The following is a 26,882-nucleotide window of genomic DNA, read 5'->3' on the forward strand; positions in this document are numbered from 1 at the left end:
AGTTTTGTGTCCACAATTTCACTGAAGTGTTTTCCAGGCACAACAAGGTGTAAGTAATACAAAAATTAAATAATTAAAGAAATTAAAATAGGAAAAGTATTTTTTATTTCAAGGTACTAAATTAATGAGACTAAAATTGCAAGCAAAGTAGATATATATAGGCATTTCCTATAGTTTAAAATGGACCAGGTTTCATGGGTTCGCTTTATATCTCTCTTTTAAACATGGTGAAATGAATATAGCATAAAGCAACATGTGGTAGAAAGTAATATTATGTAGTTGATAGCCATTTATATGGACATCACATCCTAGCATAGAAATGATGCAACAAATCTGATTAATACTCCCTTGGGAAGAGATCCTCTCGAACCAATTTTAAGACTAAATAGATTATTTCCTTAAGTATTTTGACATGAAGTGGATTTACTGATACTATCTTGAGAAAATAAGACCACATAGATTTTAACTAGATGACAATATCATACATAATTTTTAATCCCTACTAAGGTAACCAATGAAACGATAAAAAACCTTACTAGCATACAAATTATTGTCACAACCACATGCATAATACCAAGTTACTCCAAATGGCACACACATATCCCACACATGTTCATGTATACAAGTTTGATCAGAACATAACATACATAAATAGGATAAGATATGCATCTATTAATTCATCAACCACAAAATAATCCATTGAATCTCATAACGCATCTTATAACAAAAGATCCACTATCAAAACATTACATATATGATCACAATCATGATAGGAAGCTCAAGTGATACTAATTAGTGAAGATCCTAGTGAGAGATGATACAAGCTACTTCCACAAACCCATAGTCCAAGGGTGGACTACTACCTCTTTATCATGGTGGTAACCATAGTCATGGAGGCAGAGTACCAACTAAGAGCGACTCCGGCGATGTTTCCCCTCTCAATCTTTGCAGGACTTCTCTATTTCATGTTTTTATGTGTTGACGGACGCCTCTTTGTGAAACTGCAGATGGTATCATTATCATATATGTGTGTGTGTGTTTTTAGGCTAATCGGTTGGTATCAAAACCGAAACAGGGAGTGCTCGAGTCTCGAGGTTGGCCTCATGGCACGGGCTCGGGTGGCCGCTTTCTAGTCCCTCTCTCGAGGCCCACGGGCCTCCTAGTCCACTTTGTTATCATTTTGATAAACCCCAAAAAATAACGCTCCAAAAATTCCAGCTCATTTTCATGTTTGTAAGGTCCTTGAGACTCAAAAATATGCAAAATAGGGTTTTCATGTATTGCAACGTCAAAAAAAAAACAATGACAGGAAAATTTGTTGCAAATCTCAATAAAACAATATAAAACAACTAGGGAACCTCACATATCATACATATATCATAAAATATCATATCAAATATACTGAAGTTCATGGATACATTTTACATGTATGCGTATGACCCGATGGTGGAACCGCTTCAAGTACTTTCACATTGTGCGAATGAATCATGGAATGGACACACGAAGAAACCAGAAAACTGCGAAATATCATCTCTGTGAGGATCTGGAGGGGGAACTTGCAAAAGGGCATCCATCACCACTGCAGCTTGGATCTTCACGCCCCTACATCGATCTTCATCATCTCCATCAACCCCTTGATCCATCTCATTGTAATTCCAAAGACTAGTGTGGATTTGCGCATGTACTCGTTTAATCCTGCATACTACATTCATATTATTACGATGATATTGTTTGCCACAATGTGTGAGTAATTTCATTTGTTCCCGAGCAGATAGAGAAACCGTAGCACCACCATGAATTCAAAAAAAAAGTTTGTGTTGTCTTCATTTGTATTAGTGTGTAGTAACATTTTTCAACGATATTGTATGGAGGTCGTCTGAATAATATTTCACCCATTGGGGACTTGAAGGAAGTTTTCGTTGTGTGTAGTTGTTGGTATGTGGGCTTATAGCGAGATGTTTTGCCGCCTTCATCATCTATGCATTGACGTGGGAGCATGGAGATTCAAGAGTGGATCCATAACCATGAGGAGACCCTGAATTGCTATTGTATTCCGATTGCTTGCTATGGAGGACTAGTTTTGATTATGAGAGGTGCGGCGATAGATGCTTTTGGAATGCATCTATATATGTGGGGCTCCTCCTGTGCACACGCATACAACTAAGACATGCTATATCCTAATCATATTCTATTAATGCTAGTACTAAATCATGAACTCCCTGAGAACGCTTTTGGCCCTATTCCAGGTTTATTATTATTACATCATTTACTTTGTGATAGTGCTCTCCACTCGTTTTCTTTTAATATTACTTTTCTGACAACACAAACACCTACAATCATTTTTAACTTTTTCTTGTGATCCAGGATCTTGGTAAAACTACAACAAGAGGCATAAAGACCATGGCCAATAGCTCAACCATGGTTCAATACTTCTATTTCGAAACTAGATACATACGTCATGTGCACTTGCAGACATCACCCGGGGAGCAGCGGAATCGACACCCACGACCGGATCCAAGCGGAGCATCCGCAGGGGGTGCAGGAACCTAATGACGAGGGAGCCAATGACGACGGTGGTGGTCGAGGAAAAGAACAGTGTGGAGGGTTGGGGGACCGAGATGCCTCCACGGAGAAGGGAGCCAGCACCGCCGGCAACGGAGCGATGAATCCAATGCATGAGCCTTCCTCCATACTGGCCAAAACCGCAACACCCCGTCGCCCCCTTCACTGGCACTGCATGGCCTTTCCAGCGGTAGCCTCTAGGGCAACGGGAAGGGGGAGAGGTGGGGAGGAGGTGTTAGTGGCTGGAGCTAGGGTTTCTCTCCCCCGGTCACCTAGAGGGGGCGACGCGAGGGAAACCAGGGGGGAATGAAATTGGCCCGCTGGAAGGAAATGAAGCAACACACTTCACTCGGTGCGTGTGAATATAGCAATATACTTGACCAGAGACCACTTGAAACCCAATATAATTGAATGCTCTGATTTTTGAACAGCTCCGATGTAATAGTGCTAGAGCTTCCTATCACTCCAACACTGAAATAAAGATTGATTACATGTTCTAAAACACAAGAGGAAAGCTGTGCTAATATATATCAACAAATGACTAGAAATGACTAAACGCTTCCGTTTCCTTCTTGGAAAATATATATATCGGCAACGGAGGTCTCTACGTGCTACGAGATTATTCCTACTCGTAACCAAAGAACTCAAATAGATGTGCAGATTACGGTATAACGAGGCCGATTTCGCGCCCCTTGAGCGGCGCCTCGGGGCGGTACCTCTTCCAAGGCTTGTAGTCCTTGCTACCGAGCATCTTCTCCACCTCCTCGAACTGCAGGCCCTTGGTCTCCGGCACGGTGAAGAACACCACGACGAGGGCCAGGAACGAGACGCCGCAGAAGAGGAAGAAGGTGGCCGACGTGCCCAGCGCCTTGGTCAGGGTCAGGAACGTCTGCGTCACAATGAGGTTGGACACCCAGTTCGCCACGGCAGCGATGCCACCGCAGACGCCCCTGAACCGCAGCGGGTAGATCTCCGAGTTGACGATCCATGGCACGGTGCCCATGCCGGGCGAGTAGGAGACGATGTACGCGCCCAGCGCGAGCAGCGCCAGCCACCCGAACTTGTTGGGGCACCCCTCCGAGTAGAACTCGCGGTGGTCGGCGTGGCACACCCCTTTCGTCTCGTTGCTCAGCGCCAGGCACGCGCCGGGAAGAAGCTGCATGCGCGCCGAAAGGTTTGCAGACCATGAGAAATTGCGACAAGAGATTGAAATCAGTTTTACCGAGAAGACCGAACGGGATGGATGGGGTTTACCGTATCTCCTTGGTGAGCACAGAACCCGCACGTCGACTCGGCCTTGAGGCAGTCCATGCAGCTCCAGTGGACGCTCGGCTTGTACTCCGGGCACATCTGGTTGGCGAACGGCTGCATCTCCAGCTCGCTGACGGGCGGTGCATTGTGCGCCGCCCCAAGGAACGTGCCGCCGAGCACGGCGAGCCACCCGACGATGCCAACCAGGCTGAGGAGCATCAGGCGCCGCCGGCCGGCCCTGTCCACGAAGAACATGCTCACGATCGAGCCGATGGCGTTGAGCCCCGAGGTGATGAGGGAGAGGGCCATGGCCGTGTCGTTGGAGGCGAAGCCCGCCAGCTGGACGATCGTCGGGCTATAGTACATGACGGTGTTGATGCCGACGAACTGCTGGGCGACCTGGACGATGATGCCGGCCATGAGACCACGACGGACAACCTTGCTTCCAAATGCCTTCTTCAGCTTGCCAAGCATGCCCTGCTCGCCTATGGACCCCTCCAGGAGTATCTCGTCGTCAATTGATTTACGCAGGGATTCGATCTCTTGTTCCACCTCATTGGCAGGGTAAATCTTCCGGAGGATCGCTGCAGTTTCCTCTTTCCTACCCTGTTGGTAACCAAGCACAAGTTTTGAGCACATTTCTTTTGAAAGACTTATATACTGTCAACATTTGAAGTTTTTGCAAACATTTCGCCACAATATTGTACTATCGTGCAATGGTGTTTCGCCAGTAATCTCACAGATAAATATTCTTGCATATGAAAGAACTAGTGCTACATCGATCTCTGCAGAGATACCAACCTGCCTGTATAACCATCTTGGTGATTCTGGAAGTGTTAACATTAGTACTAACTGAAGAAGAGCAGGGACTCCTGCAATGCCAAGCATCCACCTCCAGGTTCCCGGAACCTGATAGAAGTTGCGGAGATAACATCATTGCCACAATTTGGAAAAATTATCTGATTATCTATCAAATGACGAAAGTTCAGAGACTGTTCTTAGCTAGTACCTTGGTGAAGGCCAGATTAATAAGGTATGCCATGAACTGCCCTCCAGTGATAAGAAGGCCATTTGTGCTCACCAGCGCACCTCTTATCCTAGCCGGGGAGGCTTCAGAGATGTACAATGGCGCTGTCATGGAAGCCATTCCAACTCCAAGACCAACAAAGACCCTACCGACGATAATAACAGCTGGGTTCGGGGCAAAGGCCATGATCGCGGCACCTGCAAGGAACAGGATATCGGCGATGATGAGGGAAGGCCTCCTCCCAAACTTGTCATTCATCCAACCACCAAGTCCGGCTCCGACAATAGCTCCAGCTACAGCCATACTCACTATTGTTTCCTGCATTGCGAATCAGATCAGATGTTATAGCTACATGAGTAATGTTCTGAAGAATTGCAGAAACTGAAGTTGAACCAGATTGCAGAATCCATGAAAATAGTCACGTACTCGTAGAGTAGTGTTCTTCTCCAACGCAATAAAGTCATCTCGAATGAACAGAAGTGCTCCAGATATGACACCTAGCAAAAAAAATGTGTATGTTAACAACTTAACAATGGGATAAATTTTCCATCCAAATTTCATCCCAGATTTTAGTTAAGCGTATATAGAAGAAACCAAAAGCATCATCATGGTTCTTTCAGCAGTAAAATAGAGACCAGTGGTGCCTGTATTTCGTGACATGTACCAATATCTACTTCATACCTGTATCATATCCGAAGAGAAGACCGCCGATGCCAGCAGAGAAAACAAGTCGAAGAATAAATGGCTGGCTCCAAGTCAGGCGTAAACACTCTTTGAACTCAGCCTTATCGGCTACAGTTGCACCCCCTTCCATTGCATTCAAGGGCCTTTGGGCACCTGAAGTATGTTCAGAATCAGAAGAGCATGGTCACGAAATAAAAAAGAAATTCACCTTTATCAGCATAGAGAATAGGAAGTACGGGTTATGGGATAAATTTATATGGTTTTGTGTATGTTGGAACGTTGAAACTTTTAAGAACTTAACTAGATTATTCTTTGAAACGTATTTTTAGAAAATCTCAGATTTTTTTTGTAATCGAAGGCGAATTTTAAAGATCAACAGCAGTGAGCGCAGACTGAAAAGGAGTTTGGACACATATGGGACAGTACAAAATTCTAGGACATCCAGGGTACACACCCGTTAACAATACTACTCCCTCAGAATCATATTAGTACTTGTCTCTAATATTAGAGAAGATTTTTTTCCCAAGCAACCCAAATGGGGATCCATTTTCATTATCGGGGAATAACAAAAAAAACACAGCCAACACTGCTAGCATCCATGTGCACAAGTAAAAAAAAAACAGTAAATGAGGGATAGCCGCCTAATGCTAGCGTTTCAGAATATTTACAGGCCAAATCCTGTTACTCCCTAGATACAGACCAATGTAGAGAACACACATAACATTCCTCCCAACACAAGGTCCAAAACCATTTGATCATATATACGCTGCCATGAAGAACATATCTCGATCTACTAAAGACAATTGATAAACCAAGAATCTTCACCTCCGCCCAAATCCCATGCCAGTCTCGCAACAAGACTGTGAGGATCCACATTCTGGGTGGTGTTGTGAAGGTCAGTGGGGTTTAACTAACTGATCACTCGATGTTTTCCTCGACTTATCTGCTCAAACTACCTCGAAAGAAACAGATCCATCACTGGATGTGCTCATACCTCAATAACCAATTTCAAATGTCGCGGAGGTGGCAGAGGCAGCAGGGCCGATCGGCGCCGGTTTAGCGACGAGGCAGAAATGGAAGGGCGATGCGCGTCAGAGTGCGGCGGAGGGGTTTGTGCGCACGGGAGAGGCAGAGCTACGGCACGGCAAATCAGTTATGGAGGCGCGGCGGTGGTAGAGTCAGGAGAGGTTTTATAGCCGCATTGGTAGGATCCAGTGGAGCTTGGATAGGTGTAGGAAGGTCGGAGCAGGAGACGGATCAGGGGAGGGTGGAGAGCGAATGTCGGCGTGGAGGCGTGCGTGGTGATCCGGCACCAGTCACACTCCGATGGTGTGCATCTTGTTGCTTGGCGGTTGCAGTCGGTCCTCTACTCCGGGGATGCAGTCGCTCGGAATGGTTCGTGGGGAACAAGCGTGGGGAAATATCCGGTGTACCCGCCGTGACAAAAGGCATTTTTAGTTTGCAGGATTTCAAAAACGCTGTGATGAGAAAGATTGTTGTATTTTCATATCCACTTGGATATTGTGCGATGGAATTTGCATGAAATTTAGGGTGAAACACACCATTGGCACATAAACTAGCGGTGAATGAATAATTTTGTCCACTAACTCGGAAAATGCAGGCTTAGCGCCACAAATCTCTATAGTGATGCACTTTGGTGATAAAAAAAAAGGGTTCCAAGAGGGAGGGGGAGGGGGAGCATAGTGTAAAAACACATCGCGATGATCGGGCTCGGCTGGGAAGATGATCGCGGCCCACCGGTGCAGGCGAGTGGGATCCTTAGTGCGATAAGTCACTTGAGGGTTCAACGGTGTTACCATTTCCGCAAACCGCGATGCACAGATAGTCTATGGGCACGAACATGAGCAGCACGGCGAAGAATTAGAGGTGGGGGACAAAGCTCCAAGTGGTAGTGAGAACAATGGACGAACATTTGAACATGGACCGTGCCACAGGACGTGTGACGTCCCTTTTGCAACCAAAAAAAAACACACCCTAGTTAGGTTTGGTCCTTCCTAGTATACCTGGCCATGGGAAGCTCGGTCCGAACGGCTCGGTCCGGCTTGGCCCGAATTTTCTAGGCTTCGGCCAGCCCGTGCATGTCTGTGGGTCAGGCCTGGGCCAAAGATTTAGGCCCGATGGTTGGACCGGGCTGGGCTTGGGCCTGAAAAATGTGTGAAATAGGGAAGCGGCCCGGCCCGAGGCCCGATGGGCTTTGTAGTGATGGGCCAGGCTTGGGCCTGAAAGTTAGGCCCAATGGTCGTGCCGGGCCTGGGCCTAGGTTTTTGGCGTGAGGCTTTGTTAGGCCTAGTCCGAAGCCTGGCCTGGCCCCGAAGAATGCCCAAGTATATTTCCTAGCACATGTGGACACCATGTGAAATCCTCCCTTGTTCGAACTATGTTTGGATTAAAGTGTACGGCTTGAGCGAGTTTGTGGTGCCAAGCGTCTAACTCATGGACGAGTGTTCATTCGTCTTGAGTTTATGGACCAAAAGTGTGCTTCACTACAAAAACATAAAAAAAAAAGCATTGTTAGGTAAAAGCCAGAGCATTATATCCAACGAGGGTTTTGAGTCGATGTAAATTTTTCATGAATGTTCATTGTAATTTCTAAGAAAACAAATCTTGCAGGGTAAAATTCTACAGATCAAACACCGCATAGATGTCATGTTCCAAAGTTTCCATAAAACTATTAGAATCGATTAGGCTCTAATGTGTTCTCCAATCAAGGATTATGCAATATTTTTTACTTATTGTGCCAAGAAACTTTGTCCAAATTCAGCCTACCATACAACAACACGGGTCCGTGTCCACCTTGTAGGGCTAACTGCTCTAGCGTACAACCGTGATGCTAATTCATGGCCAGTCTCTCAAGGTATGTACAGTAGAGAACATATCTAGTGCTACCATCCCTTTAGGTGCTACCATGCTACCGTACAAAAAAAACGTATTTTATACGTGTCAAAAAATTATACAAAAAATTGTGAGTGCTCATGAAGCATGTCCCTACAACATCCCAGAATTTCATATCCAAAATCGACATGAACACTGAGAAACAAAAAAAGAGAAAATCAGCATGAATAGTGCTACCTCTTTTTGTGACACTAGGTAGCACTATTCATGCTGATTTTCTCTTTTTTTGTTTCTCAGTGTCCATGTCGATTTTGGATATAAAATTCTGGGATGTTGTAGGGACATGCTTCATGAGCACTCACAATTTTTTGTACAATTTTTTGACACGTATAAAATACGTTTTTTTTGTACGGTAGCACGGTAGCACCTAAAGGGGTGGTAGCACTAGATATGTTACCATGTACAGTGGTAGATAAAAACTGTCTTATCTTAGGTATTGTATGTGATTATCCTAGATTAACATCGCTAAAATAAGACCATTATAAATGGTCTCAAGCCATCTTCTCTTCTACCCCTTCCATTTAGCACGGAAGAGTTCTAGGACCAATCAAAAATATTGCCGATTATCCCCAATCACAAAGATCAAGCAAAAAAAGTTTAATCACTTAATCAAGCACAAAACAAAGGTTGCGATGCACCAGCCGGGAATCGAACCCGGGTCTGTACCGTGGCAGGGTACTATTCTACCACTAGACCACTGGTGCTTTTTGTTTAAATTGCAGAAAACATTTTATTTGTTACTGGATTAGCTTACATAAGATTTTCAGATCTGTGAGTATGTCATATTTTTCAGTTTATAGCAAATATATAATTACCCGTATTATAATTCAAGTTATCTTCGAAAAATTCCATGAGCCTCTAGGCTCCCTTTCTCCAAATATTACTCGTAGTATAATTTAAGTTATGTGGAGCCAAAGTGGATTTCCTCATCCATAATCACTTTACATAACTCCACGAAAGTTTCCAGAATCGTAGCAAAAAAAAAACCGTATACCATTTATGAATTTTGCAGACAGATTTTTTTTAAGAGTATTACAACTTTACAAGGGTGGCTTTCTAACCATGTTCTAATTGCACACATGTAATTCTGGGAACTTAAAAATCCAAGGTTTGATAAGTTCAAAACATAGGTTTTCTATCTTACTCTGGTACTGAATAAAATTCTCCTGACTTGCCAACTCATACACCGCTGAATTTCTACCATGTCCACCCGTATTTTAACCCAAACCCTAAACTTCTTACTTCCAACCTAAAAAACCAACACATGTTCCAGCAGTACGAGTGCACGGCGGAACTTTCAGACGGAAAGTAAATAAAGTTGAATCCAAGTTGCAGCCCTTCTGGCAGTCAAGCCTTGCCCACGAAGAGCGAAAATTCTTCAGTGATAATAGTAACTTCCACGCTGTGATAGGCTGCCCGTTATCAGTAAATCTTGAATGACATTATGACAACATATCACTTGAAAGTTTATGCCAGTTGATAAAGCTTTAGCAACAAATGAAAAAAGAAACATGTATATACAAATTACTGCAGTAAACATGCTAAATATTGATTATTAAGTATGATTTGTGCGAACAAAGGCACATCGGGGCATTGGCACATGATGCAGCCAAGTGCAGCCTCCGATCTGTATCACTACTGACGGAAAAATGCAACCACACAAGCAGCTGACAGATTGCGGATGCACGAAAATTGGCATTGGCTAACTTCTTGTAATCCCGCACTTGCAAACTGGGCAGAGTTTCTTCCTTCTCAGCCATTCGTCGATGCACTGCAAGGTGGAAGCAATTTCATGTCAGAAATGCAGCTCTGCACATATCAAGGGTTATGGCACCTAACGGTAAGAGTGCATACATCTTTATGGAACTTATGAAAGCATGGCAAAGTGCGGATGGTATCTCCGACAGAGGGATTCTCAAGGCATACTGCGCAAGGCTCTTCAGTGCTAGCTGACTGTCCAATGAAAAAAAATGACTAGTCAGGACTTCTAAGCGACTAACAAGAACAGATACCACTTTGTGAATACTAAGCTGAATAGATTTACCTGAAATACCGACTGTGGCAAGTTATTGATCTGACTTTCTGAAGCACCAGTGTGCTGGTGGTTATTCTCATCTAATGCAAGTAACGCGTCGTAATCATTTCTGCAACAGAAACTCCTTTAGTAAATATGTTCAACATTGATAGAAACTTATTTGCTCAGCAAACTGAATCAAGTTGCCTGTCACCCTATGTCCCTATCCACAATGTGCACTAGCACTACTGCTAGTCACATGTAGAGAACTCACATAAAGCTACACAATCAATGAAGCTGCTAAACTAATGTAACGCAATGTTACATGTAAATTCCAGTCAGCAAATAGCTAACTGAATCACAACATGTAAGTTGTTCCGAGCTCTCAAGATACTCAGGTACTAGATTCAGGCACTGGAAGTACAACATGATTTGGCACTTACAAATCAATATTAGGTTGAATACGCAATCCAGGATATCCGGGAATCATAGCCCTCTGAAAAATTGAGATCAGAAGCTGTGTTAATAATTCTGTAGAATCAATTCAGGCAATCGCAAACTGTAAACTCAAAGATTAAATGCAACCAATTTGGTAAATCATGAAAGTTCAAACTTCAAAGCGTATATCATAGAGTTCAACTGTAAGTTAGATATACATCTCATCCGGTGAAGTCAATGCCAAAATGTTTTCACCCCAAAAGGAATGTTCTGTTGGTTATAGGAGGACATAGCCATAGATAAAAGAATAAAAAGTAGAAACACACTATCTAACTTTATCGCATGCCGTTCGGTATATTTTACAACATCTTAAGTAGTGAGATTGAGTTAAACACAAATGACATGAAAGCAAAAAAAAAAATGTCAGTCTTATCTTTTAAAAGTAAAGATCTTCCTTTTGAGAAGAGAAAACATTTACACGTAAAAGAACTACAAGGTCAAGAGTGAAAGCAATACCAGTCCCAAAGTTATTGGAGCCGCATTCCGCATATCAGAAATTGCCGTCTCATATCTAGCCCTGATCGCACGCTGAGCAGCACTCGAGCGGGATGCTCTTGCAGCTCTCTTAACCAAAAAAAAAGGACAACAAGATAAAACATGTCAGTCTCAAAGCAGCCATTGTACTAGTCATCGTGCTAGTCATAACAAATAATTCACTTTACATGAAAATAATCTTAAAAAACAAGTTTGTTTATCGTTTTATGTATAGCATGAACTCCCATTTAATATTAAGCAAACTACCAAATTCCTACCAGTACCGTTCGGATTTTTATGGGCACATATCCCTATAACTTAAGTTTCAGCAATTGAGATATTGTTTAATTGCTAGCAAGCTAACAAGGCCTAGGGTTGGGGCAAACATACATCAAAACGAGAAAGACATGGTGACTTCAAATAAAGATATGAACTAACTTACAAAAAGGGAAAAATCAATGAGGCAGGTGCTCTTACAGTATCATTTTGAAACCTCCTTGCGGGTCTGGATGTCCGCACTGCATCTTCTTCATGTTGAAGTGACATTGCCATGATTGCATCAATCTGCTTTATGAAAAAACAAAGTTACGTTGTTGAAGAACTAGTAGCGCCTTCACGACGTCAAGAGAATGCACTGAGCATGCACGCGCACAAACATGAACACACGGAGGGGGGAAGTGATGATCAGGAATTACATCTTCTCTAGGAGCAACACGTGGTGTTTCATTTTGAAACCTCCTAACGTGTCTGGATGTCCGCACTGCATCTTCTTCATGTTGAAGTGACATTGCAACGATTGCATCAATCTGCTTTATGAAAAAAGAAAGTTACAATGTTGAAGAAATACTAGCGCCTTCACGACGTCAAGAGAATGCACCAAGCGTGCACGCGCACAAACATGAAGACACGGAGGGGGAAAGAGATGATCAGGAATTACATCTTCTCTAGGAGCAACACGTGGTGTTTCATTGTAAAGCTGCTCCTGAAGTTGCCGAGCCAACATTTCATCAGCCTCCAACTGTGCACTTATGTTAGGACCAATCGAGGTTCCATGATGGTTGCCCCTCAAATGAGGTCTAACTTCAGGGGAATATAGGTCATCAATATCTATTACAGGAGTATCGTGACAAACTGTGGTATGATTTCTGCCAGCTGTCATGTCTGAAGATGCAAGACATGAACCACTATGTTCATGAAGAGAACTAGAGCTATCACCAGGATAATAGGAACTTGAGGTGAGTTTCCTCTTTCCTTTACTGATCTTTGTAGTCCTACTTGTTGACCGTGTAGTTGTTGCTGCACTAAATGAGTTATTGCTGTCTCCTACTGCAGTTTCATGACCATGATTAGATGGCCCAGAAGATCCAGATTCTATTCCACAACTAGTGGTCATCGTATCCAATAATGACCTGGATAACTTACTAGTGTGATTATGTGTTCTTCGCCAACCTTGCTGAGAACTTATGCCAGAAATATCGCCGTTTACAGCAGAAGAATCTACTACAGCTCTTGGACAAACCCTGTAACAAAGGAGGTTTAATAAGCTTAATGATATGAGATAGATATCTTAAATTCTAATAGTATGACAAATGAATCATGCACATTTTCATTTTAGGGGTGGTACTTTACTGAACAAAGTAGATTCACTTTTTCGACACCTATAAAATTCAGTTTTGTTTCAAATAACTACATTGAGATACTCACTAACATTCAGGATGCCGCTATTGCAATGTCTGGAGAAAAGGAATTCGACTACACTTCTACTCATGTTAGTAACTCATAATTAAACCATGAAATGAATGACACATGTATGAACAAAGAAATAGGGCACACCTCATTGTATTATCCTCTCCAGACCGTTCGGTGTGCATGAGATCATGGATAGTTTCTTTGCCTTTGTTGTTAAAACCTTCAGAACAATGACTGCTGCTTGCTTGATTTGCACCCTGTGGAACTAGACTCCCCACAGCTCTGGTCATTCTGATCTTTTCGGACGCATCTGTTCGCATATTGTTTACAGAGATCAACCGATCAGTTGCTGTGTTTCCTTTCCTTGTTACTGTTGGTGAATCAGTAAGATCAATTATATTTCCTTCATGGGAAACATCAGCCCGAGGATCTGGCCAGTGTAAGACTCCACTTGTAGAGCACATTTCCTGCTTTTCATCAGCTTTTAGACTTCTTTGGACTATGTTAGAGGGAGAAATAAAACCATTCCGCACCCACTTTCTTTGTCCCACATGTTTATTAGGAACATCACATGGTGTAAGACTTGAGAGCCCTGTTGTACCCTTGAAATTGACCGCTTCCCTTTTGTCCCCACTGGAACTCGATCGTGAAAAATCATCAGTACCTACTGCTTCCTTCAGCCCACTAGAGGTGCTACTTTTTGTTCTGTTCTGTGGTTTTCCCACTGGCATAGTAGGAAGACTTGATCCCACACCAAGAAAGTCCATGTTCCGGCGGCTTGCATCTCGATGACTAAACTTCCCTTCTCTGATTTGGCAGCTATTGCCGCTTACTCCAGCGCCCGATATCATGTTGTTTGAAATGCTGCTGCTCTGACCCAAACTAAGAGTGCGAGCCCCATAGCCATTCGCAACAGATTTTCCAGTAGCCCTATCTAATTTTGGTGGGGATTGTTTTGCTTCTGGCAACAACCGTGCCACTTCAGCTTGTTTAAACAAATCCCCGGTTGCTAAGGGTGCACGCAGTTCACCAGTTCCGCTCCCTCTACTTGAATGACCCTGGTTGGAGGAATAATTCTTGATCTTAAATTTCATTATGCGGTTTGGTGAAGGATCTCCAGGCATCCTTGTAATGCCTCTCGTAGCAGCTGAGCTCGATACAGGGTATCTTGACAGCTGCACTCGGTCAGGAGTGTCAGGAACCTCAAAAATGTTGACTGCTGTAATACCTCTCGTAGCAGCTGAGCTAGATACAGGGCATGTTGGCTGCTGTATTCGGTCAGGAGTGTCAGGAACCTCAAAAATGTGATCAGAGTTCATGTCAACCATGTTATCCCACCACAAGTTATTGCAGTTGCAGATGAATTCCCCCTTCACCTTTGCATGTCAATACGATCAAAAATTTATCCAACCTCTCTGTAACATGCAGAAAAATATTACAAAAGGGGCATAACTACCTCATATCCTGATCAAAAGAACATTAACATCAAGAAAAGTAATAATTAGATCAATGAAGGCAAAAAAAAAAAACTAGGTTAATACTTTGATCTATTTTTCCTCAAATAAGTACTTTGATCTAGGACGAACATCTACAGCATGTCAAGAAAACATGAGAAAAGGGAAACTAATTCATGGTGAAGGCAGAGTGGTGTGTGTCCCTGGCAATGACTGATGGTTTGGCAGCTGGTAGGTTACTGGAGGAAGATTACTGAGAAGGGGAGGAGAATGGCACAGATGCATCAAGAAAAAAATGATATTGCCAAAGATAAGGGAGAACGTGCAGGGAGGCCAGTAGCTATCACTGCAGCAATGGACAGCCAGTGGTCACCAGTAGAACACGTTGTGCCGGGCGTTCACTTGTATTACTAAAAGCTCATACCTCATAAACGAATATCCAAGATCGTGATGGTGATGAGGTTGGAACGGGAGCGGCGACGCGCGCGAGAGGCGGAGAGGGTTTAGGGTGCGAAGCGTCAGTGGTGGCGCTAAGCTACGGCGCGGAGGCAGCACTTCGGCACGGCTGCGGCGGAGATTTCATAGCCGCACTGGGTGGGACGGATCGGGGCTTGGGTACAAGACAAGTGAGGAAAGGTGCGGGGTGGTGGGGAGGTCAGATTCCGACGAGGGGGAGGCGCGCCTCTCAGATCGGATGCGGCGTCCGTGAGGTTCGCCGTCGGCGTCAGGTTCAGAGCACGATCTCGACCTTTTTGGGGGAGGAAGGTATCTCTCTGCGTCTCTGTGATGGCTGAAAGCTGGCGGTCAGGATCTAGTTTGCGGTGATGGGGAAGGAATTAACTGAGTGTGTATGTGGAGATGGGGATCAATAACCGTTGTATTGGATTCAACAGTTCCAACATATCGTGTTTGATTTACCAAAAAAAAAAAGACACATAAGATCCTACGAAATATATTGCCAAAGAAAGAACATGGGAGTAAGAAACGGATGGCAGAATCAGTTAAATGCCTTCTTAAAAAAATATCTTCAGAGTAATCAATCATTATCAGATAAGATCATTAGTTCACATGAAGGCAAATCGGCATTGACCACTGAGCATATCAAGCATCTAGCAACTCCCCCCGAATTTGAGGTGTAACTACTTCCTATTTGCTACGAGTGGAGTGGCTTACTTGAGACAATTAAACCAGTACAAACATGATCTGGATATAAATGAAGAGCTACGGATTAGATACGTATAAGGAAACAGGGCCGCGTGACCTACCACCAGGGGCGGATTGTCAGGAGGCTCAGTTAGATTTGAATCCAACAAAGATAATAAACTAACGGCAAAAAATGGGGTTCCGCACGGATCTAGATGGTGCGCCCGAAATTTGTCGAGGCGAGTGGGGTTTAACTAATCGTCGGTGAAGAAAATTGCCATACCTCGGAAACCAAATCGGTTGAGAAGGCGGGGACGCGGCGAGGTTGAACGGGAACGGCGGTGGCGGCGACGGCGCGCGTGAACGGCGGAGGGGTTTGGCGGATGGGAGGGGCGGGGCGGGGCGCGGCGGCGGATTGGGAGCCACGGAGGAGAGGTGTAGGGCGGCGGCGGCGGCGGCGCTGGGGCGGATTGGGGCGGATTGGGGCGGTGTACGTGCGCGAGGAGTGAGGACTCGGGAGAGGGGGTAGCGGAAGAAAAGGAGTGCAGATCGAATTTGAATCTGGATCGAGGCCACGTTTGGTTTGTTTGATTTGAAGACGGACCACTATTGCTGGTTTTCGTTTCTTTACTTTTGGGGCTATGAGCATCTTCCAGCAGCCGTCCTCCAAACCGTCCACCAAAATGATTTGGGCCGTGTCGGATTTAAAAACAAAAACGTTTCCAGCCGTGTCCCCTAAAATCGTTTTTTGTCCGACGCCCCGATACAGTGTCCGGCGGCCCGAGTCCGTTCCTGTCCCACAGGGGACGCTCTGGGCACGCCGGACACAACGAAAAGCGAGGCGGGCTCTCACATGTCGGGACTATTTCCATAAACCGTTGGTTCGCACTTTTTTTCTCGTCGCTCCTCCCTCCCGCACCTCCCACCCCTTCGTCGCCGCTGGATTTGTCGGCCGTTTCGACGGCTGGTCTTTTCTGAGAGTCGGCACCATCGTCGCGGATGGCACTCTCGTCGGTCGTTCCGCCGCCGCCGCTTCGCCGGCACGTCACAGAACGCGGCGTCAAATCCGCCCCACCTCCGCGCACAGAAGGTGCTCGACGACTTGCCAGGTAGGCGCGATTGGCCGCTGTTCGTTGCCTCGTCTGTCGCGGCGCAATTTTAACCATTGATTTTGCTCAGACATGGATAGCGACAACGAGATGCTTGCCCTACTGCTGGAGGACGAGCAAGCCTTCGATGACGACCTCCGGGTGCATTTGCTGACCATCGCGTCCCTCCAGGACATGCTTGACGCCGAGGCGGAGAAGAGGAAGAGGCCGCGCCGCGGAGGATCAAGGCCGGGGAGAAAGAAGTCGAAGCCCCGGCAGAGGATGGAGGGACATACCATGCTGCACAACGACTACTTCGCAGATGACGCCACACATGCCGACAATTTTCGGCTGCGGTACAGGATAAGCAAGGGTTTGTTCATGAATATCCTCCACGGCGTTCGAGAGTTCGACCCCTACTTCAAGCTCAAGCACGACGCTGTAGGCGTTATTGGGTTCTCGTCGATTCAGAAGCGCACCGCCGCCATGAGGATACCTGCCGATACACATGACGACTACTTTCGCATGAGTGAGTCTACCGTCATTGAGTGCATGTACAAGTTTTGTCGAGCTGTGGTGGGAAAGTTTGGCAAATACTACTTGAGAGGGCCAACTGAGGAAGAGACTGCAAGGATCATGGCACAAAATGTTGCTAGAGGATTCTCCGGAATGCTTGGAAGCATCGATTGCATGCACTGGTCATGGAAGAAGTGCCTGTTTGCTTGGCAAGGTATATACAAAGGACATCATGGATATTGCAGTGTGGTGCTTGAAGCTGTGGCAGATTATGACATGTGGATTTGGCATTCTTTCTTTGGCATGGCGGGATCACACCATGACATCAACGTGTTGCAGCAATCTCCGGTGTTCAGCAGACTAATGGAAGGGCATGCTCCACCATGCAACTATGAAATCAATGGCAACCAATATACCAAATGTTATTATCTAGCTGATGGTATATATTCAAAATGGGCCACTTTTGTCAAAACCATATCGAATCCATCAGGTCTGAAGAATGCCCACTTGCTACGCGACAGGAGGGTTGTAGGAAGGATGTCGAGCGGGCATTTGGTGTGCTTCAAGCTCAATTTGCAATTGTCCGGTACCCTGCTCTAAGCTAGTCTCACGACCAACTGTGGGAGGTGATGCAGATTTGTGTGATCATGCACAACATGATCATCGAGGATGACCGCAAGAATCATGCCAGGACACATGTTGGTCCCTATGAGTGTCAGGGTCCTCTTGCGGAGGTTGATCATGAGTTGCCTGCATATTTTGCTGATTTTCTCGCCATGCACGCAGAGATCCGTGACAACAATGTTCATGATCAACTTCAAATTGATCTTGTTGAGCATTTATGGAGGATCAAAGGATTATCAACAAATTCCGCGGCACCTTGATCTAGCCATATTTATTACATGTGTTTAGTTGTTTTATTGTTTGTTGTATTTTAATTTAAAAAAAATCTCCGTAAACATATTAATTTGTATGATATATTTGATAATGGTTGTGTTTTCAAAAAACCCTTTAAAAAGTTTGGGGCGGCGTTTGGGGACGCGACTGGGAAGCGACGTCTTCCAAACGCTGCACGAACAAAACACGTCCCCCAAACGTTCAATCTGGCGGAGATTTGGGGGATGCGACTGGAGATGCTCTAATTACATCTCTTTATTTATCAGGGAGAGTTAGTGTAGCATTATAGTGTTTCAAAACTTAACTGTGCTATATAGGGCAATTAACCAGAAAGTATCTTTGGCACATGGGACCAGTGGTCCCTCCAATTTTAGATTTTTTAAAATTTTAAAATCTCACACTTCTATGTTTCTAAAAATTACGGTGTTAAATATATAGATAGATAATGGGTATATGCAAAAAAATTCCCATTAAAAAATATGTGGTATTTTGGAAAATGTAAAAAAGACAAATTTGTGACAGTAAATGATAGTACAATAGTATTAAAATAGTATATCTTTTTATCAGAAATTTGTATATTTTGTATTTCTCAAAATTTAAAGTATTTTTTACTCGGACTTTTATTGCGTAGACTCCTTCTGTACATATGTATCTACATATTTAACGTCATAATTTTTGAAGAAATAGAAGTGTGAGGTTTTGAAATTTTTAAAAATCTGAAAGTGGAGGGAGCACTGGTGCTCATTTGCACCAAATCCCTATCCGCAATTAACTTTTCCGCAAGGAGATCTTCGAAACTAGATCTCACGTTGATATGTTTTAGTAATAAAATTGTTACCTAGTTGCCAAATTATAGTCACTTGGTCACCACTTTAGAAAAATTTGTTTGCCATGTAAAAATTTGGTCTCTATAACCCATGTAAGCCTTGCATAATGATAATATCATCTTTTACGTGTCTAAACTAAATCATATACTACTCTCTGAACATGTAGATCATTGATATGACAAACAAACAAACATGTAAAATTTTATCCGGTAACTATGTATAATTTGAATGCTACCAGCCGGCACACACCTAGTTTCCGGAACCAGTAGGCATTCACACCCATTTCCGAAAATCAAAAGAGAGGAACAAGAAACCCGAACATTGTCATAGATATAGTATCATGCATTCCCAAAAGCGGACTTGTCACTATAATTAATGATGAGGAATATTATAGTGGTATCATAGGTAGAACTAGAAAAATAAATGTCATATAGATTTTTTGTACTAGTACACAATTTTACCTTAAGATTCTACAAATCAATAAATGGGTACAACCACTAGTTGATCAATGATTAGTAGGCAAATCTAAAGACGAGAGATACTGCCACCACCGGACACTCGGATGAGGAGCAATCATAATGTTTCTGAAAATGAAGTGAAAGAGAGAAAAGCTATAATCTGGTCAAATCATCGTGAGCCATGTGAGGTGAAATGATTTGACAACAAACAGAAAATTGCATAGGCTGAATCCATAAAATAAAGAACCGAAAATGACACTTTAAGATTTTTTTAAACGATCCGTGTAGCCTGAAAAATGAGATCAATGAGGGGACATGGAAGTCCACTAATGATCATGAACTAAGCGGTATCTTTATATCTTTCTATTCTTAATAGGTGATCCCATTTTCCTGCGCATGCAAGGTATCCATCTCATCATGTATCTACAAGCAATCCTAGACTGCCACCTCAGCAGTCTTGCCAACAAATTTTGTGAGACCACGTCACCAATTATTTTCTATTTTCCCACATACACAAAGCCCATACTAGCCCATTACTGTTGATCTTCCAAGCAGAAACGGTCAGTGTGGCCCCTTTGTATGCTCCTCCACCACCGATTGATTTCAATGTTCCGTTGCAAATTAATCCCCTCATGGTTCATCTCCTCCACTATATTGCCAATACTATTAATGCATTTACTTTTGCCTCTTAATATTCTCCACCGAACAAATAAAGTAACTGATGGATTCATCTCCTTTTAAGCATCTGCGCAAGATCGCCATGGTTGGGTCTCCACACACATGCTCTTGAGGTTTCCTCAGGTTTCACCCCCAAAATATTAACGTGCTGGAGCCGAGGAATCAAATCGACTCCTGTCTGCCCCATGGTTTTAGCAGGAGGCATCGACCCAACCTCCCGATCATGATGCCGTGGCGCCTCCAGGTTTTTGTGGATGACCTCTGTCTCACGTCGTCTCTGGTATCGCTCCGCATGATCAGGAAACTAAACCTTTTCTATATAATCCCTGATTGAATTTCCTAATTACACACGCCATGAAGATTGTTTTGCATCTTGCTGGTCTTTTTTCTCGCTCATGTTTCAGTCTGCAAACTATACTAGGTTTTTCTTGCTTCTTCCATTCTTAATCCTCATCAACTATTTTTTTATATTACCGTGAGATTATCTTTCATGATTGTTAATTAGTACTATATCTCTTCCATGGGCTCTTAAAAGTGTTAATAGATGAGTGAATGATTGTATTGCTCCGTATATGTCATCTATACGATGCAAGTTTTTTGGTTGGTCTTCTGCGGATGGAGTCAAACTATGCTATCTGATTTCACATATCAGTGCTGCAGCCTCATGTCTTGGTATGAACATAAATATTCAGAGTAAATATTATTTTAGAGGTAAAGCTCGGAGTAGCAAGATTCAGGTAAGCGACAAGTATTTCTGTTTCAGGTCGGGTAAGCCTGAAGTGCAGGGTGATCAATTATTTGATTTTTTTGTCTTTCTACTTTCAGATTCATTCATGCCTGATGCATGTGATGCTCCTTCCCTGGAGGCATTGGAAAAATGCCCGATCATAAATACGGACTATATCTCAAGCTGATTTGTTGATCAAGAATTTTGATCATTCGTATGCCATTTTCTTGAATTGAAGATATATCGACGTTTTCTAGCAGTCTTTTATTTTCTATCAACTTGCAACAATCCCCTGCTTTGTTTTAGGTCTGCTACTTGATGACCACCGATGTTATGGACTAGCTACATGTAACAATATTATTTTTTCTTTATTTAGGAAATAGGAGTCTGCCAAGAATCAATCGAAGATCTTCAAGCAGGAGCTTGATTATTTTTTTCCGGGACGACAACTTGAACTCCGCCTCTCCCTGAATGCAATAGCCAAAGCTAGATATTTAGTCCTCAGTGTTCTATCTAAAATAAATTTATGTATTCACTGAAATGTCTCAATTTGAAACATTGAGTCAATAGTACCATTATTTTTTTCAAACTCTCAGGCCGTATACGACAAGGTACTACATAAATATTCTGTTAAAATCTTATATTCTTGACATAATGTCAATGTTACTTTTATTTATATAGTTTTTTATTGATAGTATATATCTATATATTCCGCAGCAACGCGCGGGGTATCATCTAGTATTCTTAATAGGTGATCCCATTTCTCTTCACATGCAACCTATCCACCTCATCAATCAACCTTGAGCAATCCTAGCGCGCCACATCATCCAGTCTCCCACGTAAGCAAACCTGCCACTATTTTATATTCCACTAATTGGAGTTAATTTTCCATATTGTAACTGCAGCCCAGCAGGCAGCAGGACCTGCCTATTCCCCTTCCTGATCCACCAACAAATAAATGCCCCTTTGTCTCCCTACCGAAGAATTGAATCTCCCCGTCCAACCCTTCCTCTCCTCATTCCAATTAACTCGCGCGCATTTAGATCGCGTGTTCATTTCCTTCCCGATCCCCTCCTCTTCCTCTTATCATTCCACCCCATATAAAGATCCCTCGAACTTTGATCATGTGTTCATGAAAAATGAACTGATTTCCTCCCTTCTCTTCGTCTAATTTCGTTTTTTGGTGCCCTGCAGCAGGCCTCCCTTGAAGATGGAGGCTGCAACAATCGATTCATACGCAGGCAAGCAGTGTGTGTCTCGCCTACCAGGATATTGTCTTTGGCTTCACCCTCTCGCGTTCTGCCGTAGATTCATCATGGGTTCTGCTTCTGGTGAGTGTCCTGCCATGCATACGGTCAGATGATTGGAGTTCTTTATCTTTATATCCCGTTGTTGATTTCAATCTAGCTTTCAAATTGGGATTCCAGGTCAGGTATGTTTATTGTGATGTACAAATACAATCCTGAGCTCTCATCGTCTGATGTAGTTGGGTTTCGAGTTGCATTTTTATTTATTATATTCTGTGCCGAATTCTAACTTCAATGCAAAGAAGACACCCAGTCCAAGTGGAAGTACAGAGATTTGCTGCTACTAAACACACGCATTCTCATTTAGCCAGCAGACAAGGTTCAAACAGAAGTAGTTCGATGTCTTTCTTTTTTGTATCAGTTATGTAAGAAAGTCATTTAGAACTGCTGACTGAATCCTCATTTCCATGGCCTGACAAGCCACTAGAGCTACATTCATCCCTTCTTTGTTTTCTTCACATTTCCTCGATTCAGATGTACAAGGTACCACCAAAAGATTTCAGTTGTTATTTCTCTTGGACAAAATTAATTTAATGAATATTTGATTTGAATATGCATGAAAAAGAGGAATCTGAATTGATGCTTGGTCATGAATCTAATAAACAACTGTCTTAGCTGGTCATAAGCATCAATTCTTGCCTATTAATCTACAAAATAGTAACTCTGATATGAAAACAATATTCCATTCAGATTGTATTATTTAATTTGAGCATAGCTGCTGTTTTTTCCTCTTGCATATTAGGGAGGAAAAGGCAGAAGCAGATAAAACACAATAGGCTGTAAAAAGATCTTTTGATGTGTACAAGGGACTGCGGTCAAGCACTTAAGCTACATAATAGCTTGATTGATTCATGTCCGAAATGCATATGCATCCTTCCAAACACACAACTAATTAATCCAGATTACTTTATTTGTGACCTTTCAGTTTTCCCAGAACTTGGATACTCAACAAGTCAGCAACGATTGACAGATTGAAGAGTCCAGATGAGGACATCCTTCGTCCAAAAATTTGATATCTTATTTTTTCAGTACACATATCCTAGCTTCTTCCATCTGAGGTTTTCTCTGTCTGTGGTCCCAACCGTTCCTTTCGTACGATGGTGTAGTGTGATCTGCTCATTATTGAATTGCTTATATGGGGGTGTTTAATTGGACACAAGCATATGATTTGTCACACCATTGCTGTTTTTTTCAAGTACCTTCACTGTTCTGCAGTATTGAGATACCAACTTCTGCCTATCAAAACATATAAGACTAAATATTTTTATTTATGTTTCATACATTTACTAAACATGCCTTTTCTCAGCTTCAGTCTAAATGTTGTTCAATTATGTATTTTTTTGTTAGTAAGGGTACTCCTTTAATCAAACATTTCCCGCAACAACGTGTCAAGAAAAGACATGCAAAATTTCCACGAAGAGCATAGTGCATTTGTACAGTGAAAGTAGCACATTAAAGATAAATACGAGAATCACATGTGCTTATGCTAATCTTAACTGTCAAGCAGCCAGAACTACCTATGTACTGTACTCAACGTCCTGACAAATCGAGGTGGTGCCAGCATTTTCACCTTTGGATAGGCCCTTCACATCATCACCGTTGAAGCCCTGCCGTTATAGGAAAATAAAGTGGGCTGCAAATTAAAAAAGCGTGGAACATGAAAAGATGAGCAATAATCAAATTATCTTCCTCAAATTTTGCAATGCACATAGGCACTCATGCAAACAGGCCAATTTTGTGGCCCTTCTATATCCGGCACAAGGGAACAGACATCTTCCCTTCAATATACATAAAGTTCAATTGGACACAGCCCTGAATCTACAAGACTTTTGCTACACAAAGTGGGACAAACCACGCGTATTGGTAATGCACACCACGCGTATTTCTTACAGGTGGGAGGGAACTCAACACATAAGTACTAAAATCTTTAGCAGCAGCGCCAAAACTCATGCAGAAGATTTCTTCAGAGCTTTATCCAGCCTGACATTAAAGGGAGTCGAGTGCCAATTCACCCTTCTATCCTGCAAGAAATCATTAAGGGATAAGCATATCACTTCATAACACTAAAAAAACAAAAGAAATGCACGGTTGCAATGGGCATGTTTAGTGCACCTCTCTGTATTTGCTGGTTGTATTGGGGATTCCAGTACTTCCTGAATCGGACCTTGAAGAACAGTACTCATTACCCTGTTTTGTGCTACTCCAGTAACTTCCCACCGTACCCAAGATCGGCACCTCTTCACGGTTATGGCTTGGAGACCTACGTGGAGATGGCGTAGCTGATGATTGCTTAAGGTCATCAACAGTCAAAGCACCCAGGACAGGCCTTTCTTCTCTGCATACGGAGGAAACGGAGCGGGGGGATTTACTTTGGGCCTTGTCAACTGTTGAGTTATCTGAAGAAACCAACCACGTAGAGAGGCTTGCATCTACAGAAACTTCTCCCTTGCCAGAGTTGCTAGGGCCCATCTTTGACTGCTTTGCAACCTTACAACTAAGGTTTGCACCAGCATCTGGCACCGAGTTCACATTCTCCTTGTACAACTTTTTAACTGGTCCTGCTTGGGCCTTAACTTCCTTCCACTGTGACAGATTCTGAACTGGGTTCAGTACGGGACGGACGTACTGGCTCCTATCACGGTGATTGTTCCCATGGATTAACGGGCTTTCTTCCTGTGCAGGGGTAACACTGCTCTTGGGTACAGGGCTGCTGACTTCTTGGCCATTCTGACAATCATTAGACATTGGCAGTGAGAATAGAGACTCATGAGACTCCTCCGTGTTCTCTACAACTCGCACTTCCTCCTCATCCACCAAGTCAATCTTGCAGTCCACGAAATCCTCCTCCGCTTCACTGTCATCACCATAGTTGCCATCCTCAGCGTACTCATCTTCGTCGTCTTCACTGTCTGTGCAATTCCCATACCGATGATTCTCTGGGAGCACAACACTCTTCTGCGTCTGTTCTGCGTCTTCATCTTCCACGCACTTAACAGGCTCTGAAAGTTCCCCTTCTTCATCAGGTGGTAGCGATGTATCTTCGTATGTTGTGACATTCATGTCGAATGTTACCTTCTTCTTGCCACCGCTGCGACTATCCTCTTCACTACCATCCCTGCAAACCAAGAAAGGTGGCATATTAACAGGGCAGGCACTTAGTCTGCATCATGATTCACACGGAGAGGACAAGCCATTTACCTCAATTCCGTATCGGGAGCTGAAACCACTGGTGCTGCCACGGGGGAACATCTCACTGGGGAGAGTGGTGGTGTGGCTGTCTTCTCCTGCGGCAAAGAGCGCACAGGCGATCCCTTGCTCTCACTCCACTGCCTGCAAAGAAGCAACCAGCAAGAAACACAGGTTACGGGAAGGATCTGGAAACGCGCAAAGACGCCTAGTGGCGATCGGATGAAGAGTACACGCACCTCAGCTCTCTTCCAGGGCTTGCACCAGTGACCACCTCCTCCTCAACATCCGATGGCGGTGTCAAAGTTTCCTGCTCACTCGACTTACTGCAAACAAACCAACAAGAAGAAGTGCAGTTAACATCTGTTGCGCAAAAGCCCTCGCATCGATCATCAATTCTAATATGATGATGCTTCTGTGTGGCATTTTAGCAAACAGCAGAGCTGCAATTCGCTCCTAGCCAGTCGTGTCTCGAGCGTATCATGCGAACGCACGCTCAAATCACATAATTGCACAGCGTAAACATTCAAGCACGGGAGGGAACATGCAAAGGCGCGGCACGCAATGGGGGTTACACGCACCTCTGCTCCGTTCCGGGGCTCGCGCCAGTGACCGCCTCCTCCGCCGCGGCCTCCACGAGCAGCACCGGAGGCGGTGGCTTCGCCAAAGCCCTCGCAGCTGGCGATGGCGGCGCCGCCTCCTTCACCACCACATCTGCTGGCGGCGAGACCTTGCCGACCGAAGCGACCTGCGAGGCAAAACCCAACCGATCAGGATCAGGAAACCCGCCGCAAACCAAGGCGCCCTGCCTAGCACAGGACCCCGAGATCGGGAAACTCACATGGTCCGGGCGCGGCGGGAGCCTGGCCGGCGACCGCCCCCGCGACTTCCGGCGGTCGCCGCCGCCGCCGAAGCAGGCGCGGAAGCAGCCCATGGCGGCGGAGATGCGGGGTGTTCAATTTGGGTGGAGCTTTTTTTTAATGGAGGACTGCCTCGGTTTGAATTTTGTGGGGAATTTTTGCGGTGGGTATTTGGGTTCGTGGGGAATCTGACCGTTGTTGTTGGCGTGAATGGCGCGGCTCGGTGGTGGGCCAGCCGCACTGATGATCAAGGCGTTCATCTCGGTTGGTGGGGCCTGACGTTTGTGCTGGTTTGTTTGTTCGCAAGTTTGAACGGGCCAATGGTGGATCTCCAGCGCGGCGCGGCGCGGCGCGGCCAGTAGGGTCTAGTGGCTGTTTGACCGGTGATTCCAAATTTGAATCAAATCATTTACTTCTACCTAGACTAGAGGGATTTGCTTTTTCTGCGAGGGCCTCCTAGATTGATTTGGATTCACACGCAAAAAGGAGTCACATACGGAGTGGTATTTTTCGGTTGCCATCGGTAGACTTTAACACATGGAACCGGTTTAGTCTAGAACTCCTTGTCCGCTCCGCTTGGGGCGACATGGTGTTGCCTACCAAAACCCACCGGCGAGCAGTGGTTAAGC

At 44.1% G+C, this 26,882-nt stretch overlaps 3 protein-coding genes and 1 non-coding gene across 6 annotated transcripts; all 4 read right to left on the reverse strand.

Annotated features, from left to right (window-relative positions):
• Positions 1–2,947: 2,947 nt before the first annotated feature.
• Positions 2,948–6,893, reverse strand: LOC127335565 (probable inositol transporter 2). The gene is made up of 7 exons (XM_051362271.2): positions 6,519–6,893; positions 5,522–5,677; positions 5,267–5,337; positions 4,823–5,158; positions 4,615–4,722; positions 3,817–4,419; positions 2,948–3,718 (listed from the first exon to the last, which is right to left on the reverse strand). The coding sequence occupies exons 2-7, from the start codon at positions 5,652–5,654 to the stop codon at positions 3,224–3,226; spliced, it is 1,746 nt and encodes a 581-aa protein (XP_051218231.1). The 5' UTR covers positions 5,655–5,677; positions 6,519–6,893; the 3' UTR covers positions 2,948–3,223.
• A 2,177-nt stretch (positions 6,894–9,070) lies between these two features.
• On the reverse strand, positions 9,071–9,141 carry TRNAG-GCC (transfer RNA glycine (anticodon GCC)). The gene has a single exon. It is a non-coding gene; the product is annotated as a tRNA-Gly (tRNA).
• Positions 9,142–9,935: 794 nt separating this feature from the next.
• On the reverse strand, positions 9,936–16,139 carry LOC127335566 (uncharacterized). Of its 2 annotated transcripts, XM_051362272.2 has the most exons (10): positions 15,993–16,139; positions 13,257–14,527; positions 12,361–12,943; positions 12,119–12,229; positions 11,901–11,987; positions 11,406–11,513; positions 10,895–10,947; positions 10,482–10,581; positions 10,292–10,390; positions 9,936–10,208 (listed from the first exon to the last, which is right to left on the reverse strand). In XM_051362272.2, exons 2-10 carry the CDS (start codon positions 14,438–14,440, stop codon positions 10,140–10,142), a joined length of 2,394 nt encoding a protein of 797 aa, XP_051218232.1. In that variant the 5' UTR covers positions 14,441–14,527; positions 15,993–16,139; the 3' UTR covers positions 9,936–10,139. The 2 variants fall into 2 exon arrangements, with proteins under 2 accessions (XP_051218232.1, XP_051218234.1); XM_051362274.2 differs by lacking the exon at positions 12,119–12,229.
• A 7,784-nt stretch (positions 16,140–23,923) lies between these two features.
• LOC127335567 (uncharacterized) lies at positions 23,924–26,361 on the reverse strand. Of its 2 annotated transcripts, none has more exons than XM_051362277.2 (6): positions 26,235–26,361; positions 25,975–26,141; positions 25,633–25,719; positions 25,406–25,537; positions 24,320–25,322; positions 23,924–24,223 (listed from the first exon to the last, which is right to left on the reverse strand). In XM_051362277.2, the coding sequence occupies exons 1-6, from the start codon at positions 26,325–26,327 to the stop codon at positions 24,194–24,196; spliced, it is 1,512 nt and encodes a 503-aa protein (XP_051218237.1). In that variant the 5' UTR covers positions 26,328–26,361; the 3' UTR covers positions 23,924–24,193. The 2 variants fall into 2 exon arrangements, with proteins under 2 accessions (XP_051218237.1, XP_051218236.1); XM_051362276.2 differs by having other exon boundaries at positions 23,924–24,228.
• Positions 26,362–26,882: the final 521 nt, after the last annotated feature.

Source organism: Lolium perenne, chromosome 2, assembly GCF_019359855.2.
Source record: "Lolium perenne isolate Kyuss_39 chromosome 2, Kyuss_2.0, whole genome shotgun sequence".
In the NCBI taxonomy this organism is placed as follows: Eukaryota; Viridiplantae; Streptophyta; class Magnoliopsida; order Poales; family Poaceae; genus Lolium; species Lolium perenne.

Bases quoted from the DNA above. Each gene is read 5' to 3' on its own strand.
- LOC127335565 (XM_051362271.2), bottom strand. From the start codon at position 5,654: ATGGAAGGGGGTGCAACTGTAGCCGATAAGGCTGAGTTCAAAGAGTGT. The intron at 4,723-4,822 runs GTACTAGCTAAG...AACTTCTATCAG, and splicing joins TTAATCTGGCCTTCACCAAG to GTTCCGGGAACCTGGAGGTG. The intron at 4,420-4,614 runs GTTGGTATCTCT...GGTTACCAACAG, and splicing joins CAAGATGGTTATACAGGCAG to GGTAGGAAAGAGGAAACTGC.
- LOC127335566 (XM_051362272.2), bottom strand. From the start codon at position 14,440: ATGGTTGACATGAACTCTGATCACATTTTTGAGGTTCCTGACACTCCT. The intron at 10,948-11,405 runs GTATTGCTTTCA...TCAATTTTTCAG, and splicing joins CTCCAATAACTTTGGGACTG to AGGGCTATGATTCCCGGATA. The intron at 10,582-10,894 runs GTAAGTGCCAAA...TTTCTGTTGCAG, and splicing joins ATTCAACCTAATATTGATTT to AAATGATTACGACGCGTTAC.
- LOC127335567 (XM_051362276.2), bottom strand. From the start codon at position 26,327: ATGGGCTGCTTCCGCGCCTGCTTCGGCGGCGGCGGCGACCGCCGGAAG. The intron at 26,142-26,234 runs GTGAGTTTCCCG...TTTGCCTCGCAG, and splicing joins TCCCGCCGCGCCCGGACCAT to GTCGCTTCGGTCGGCAAGGT. The intron at 25,323-25,405 runs GTAAATGGCTTG...CTTGGTTTGCAG, and splicing joins GCTCCCGATACGGAATTGAG to GGATGGTAGTGAAGAGGATA.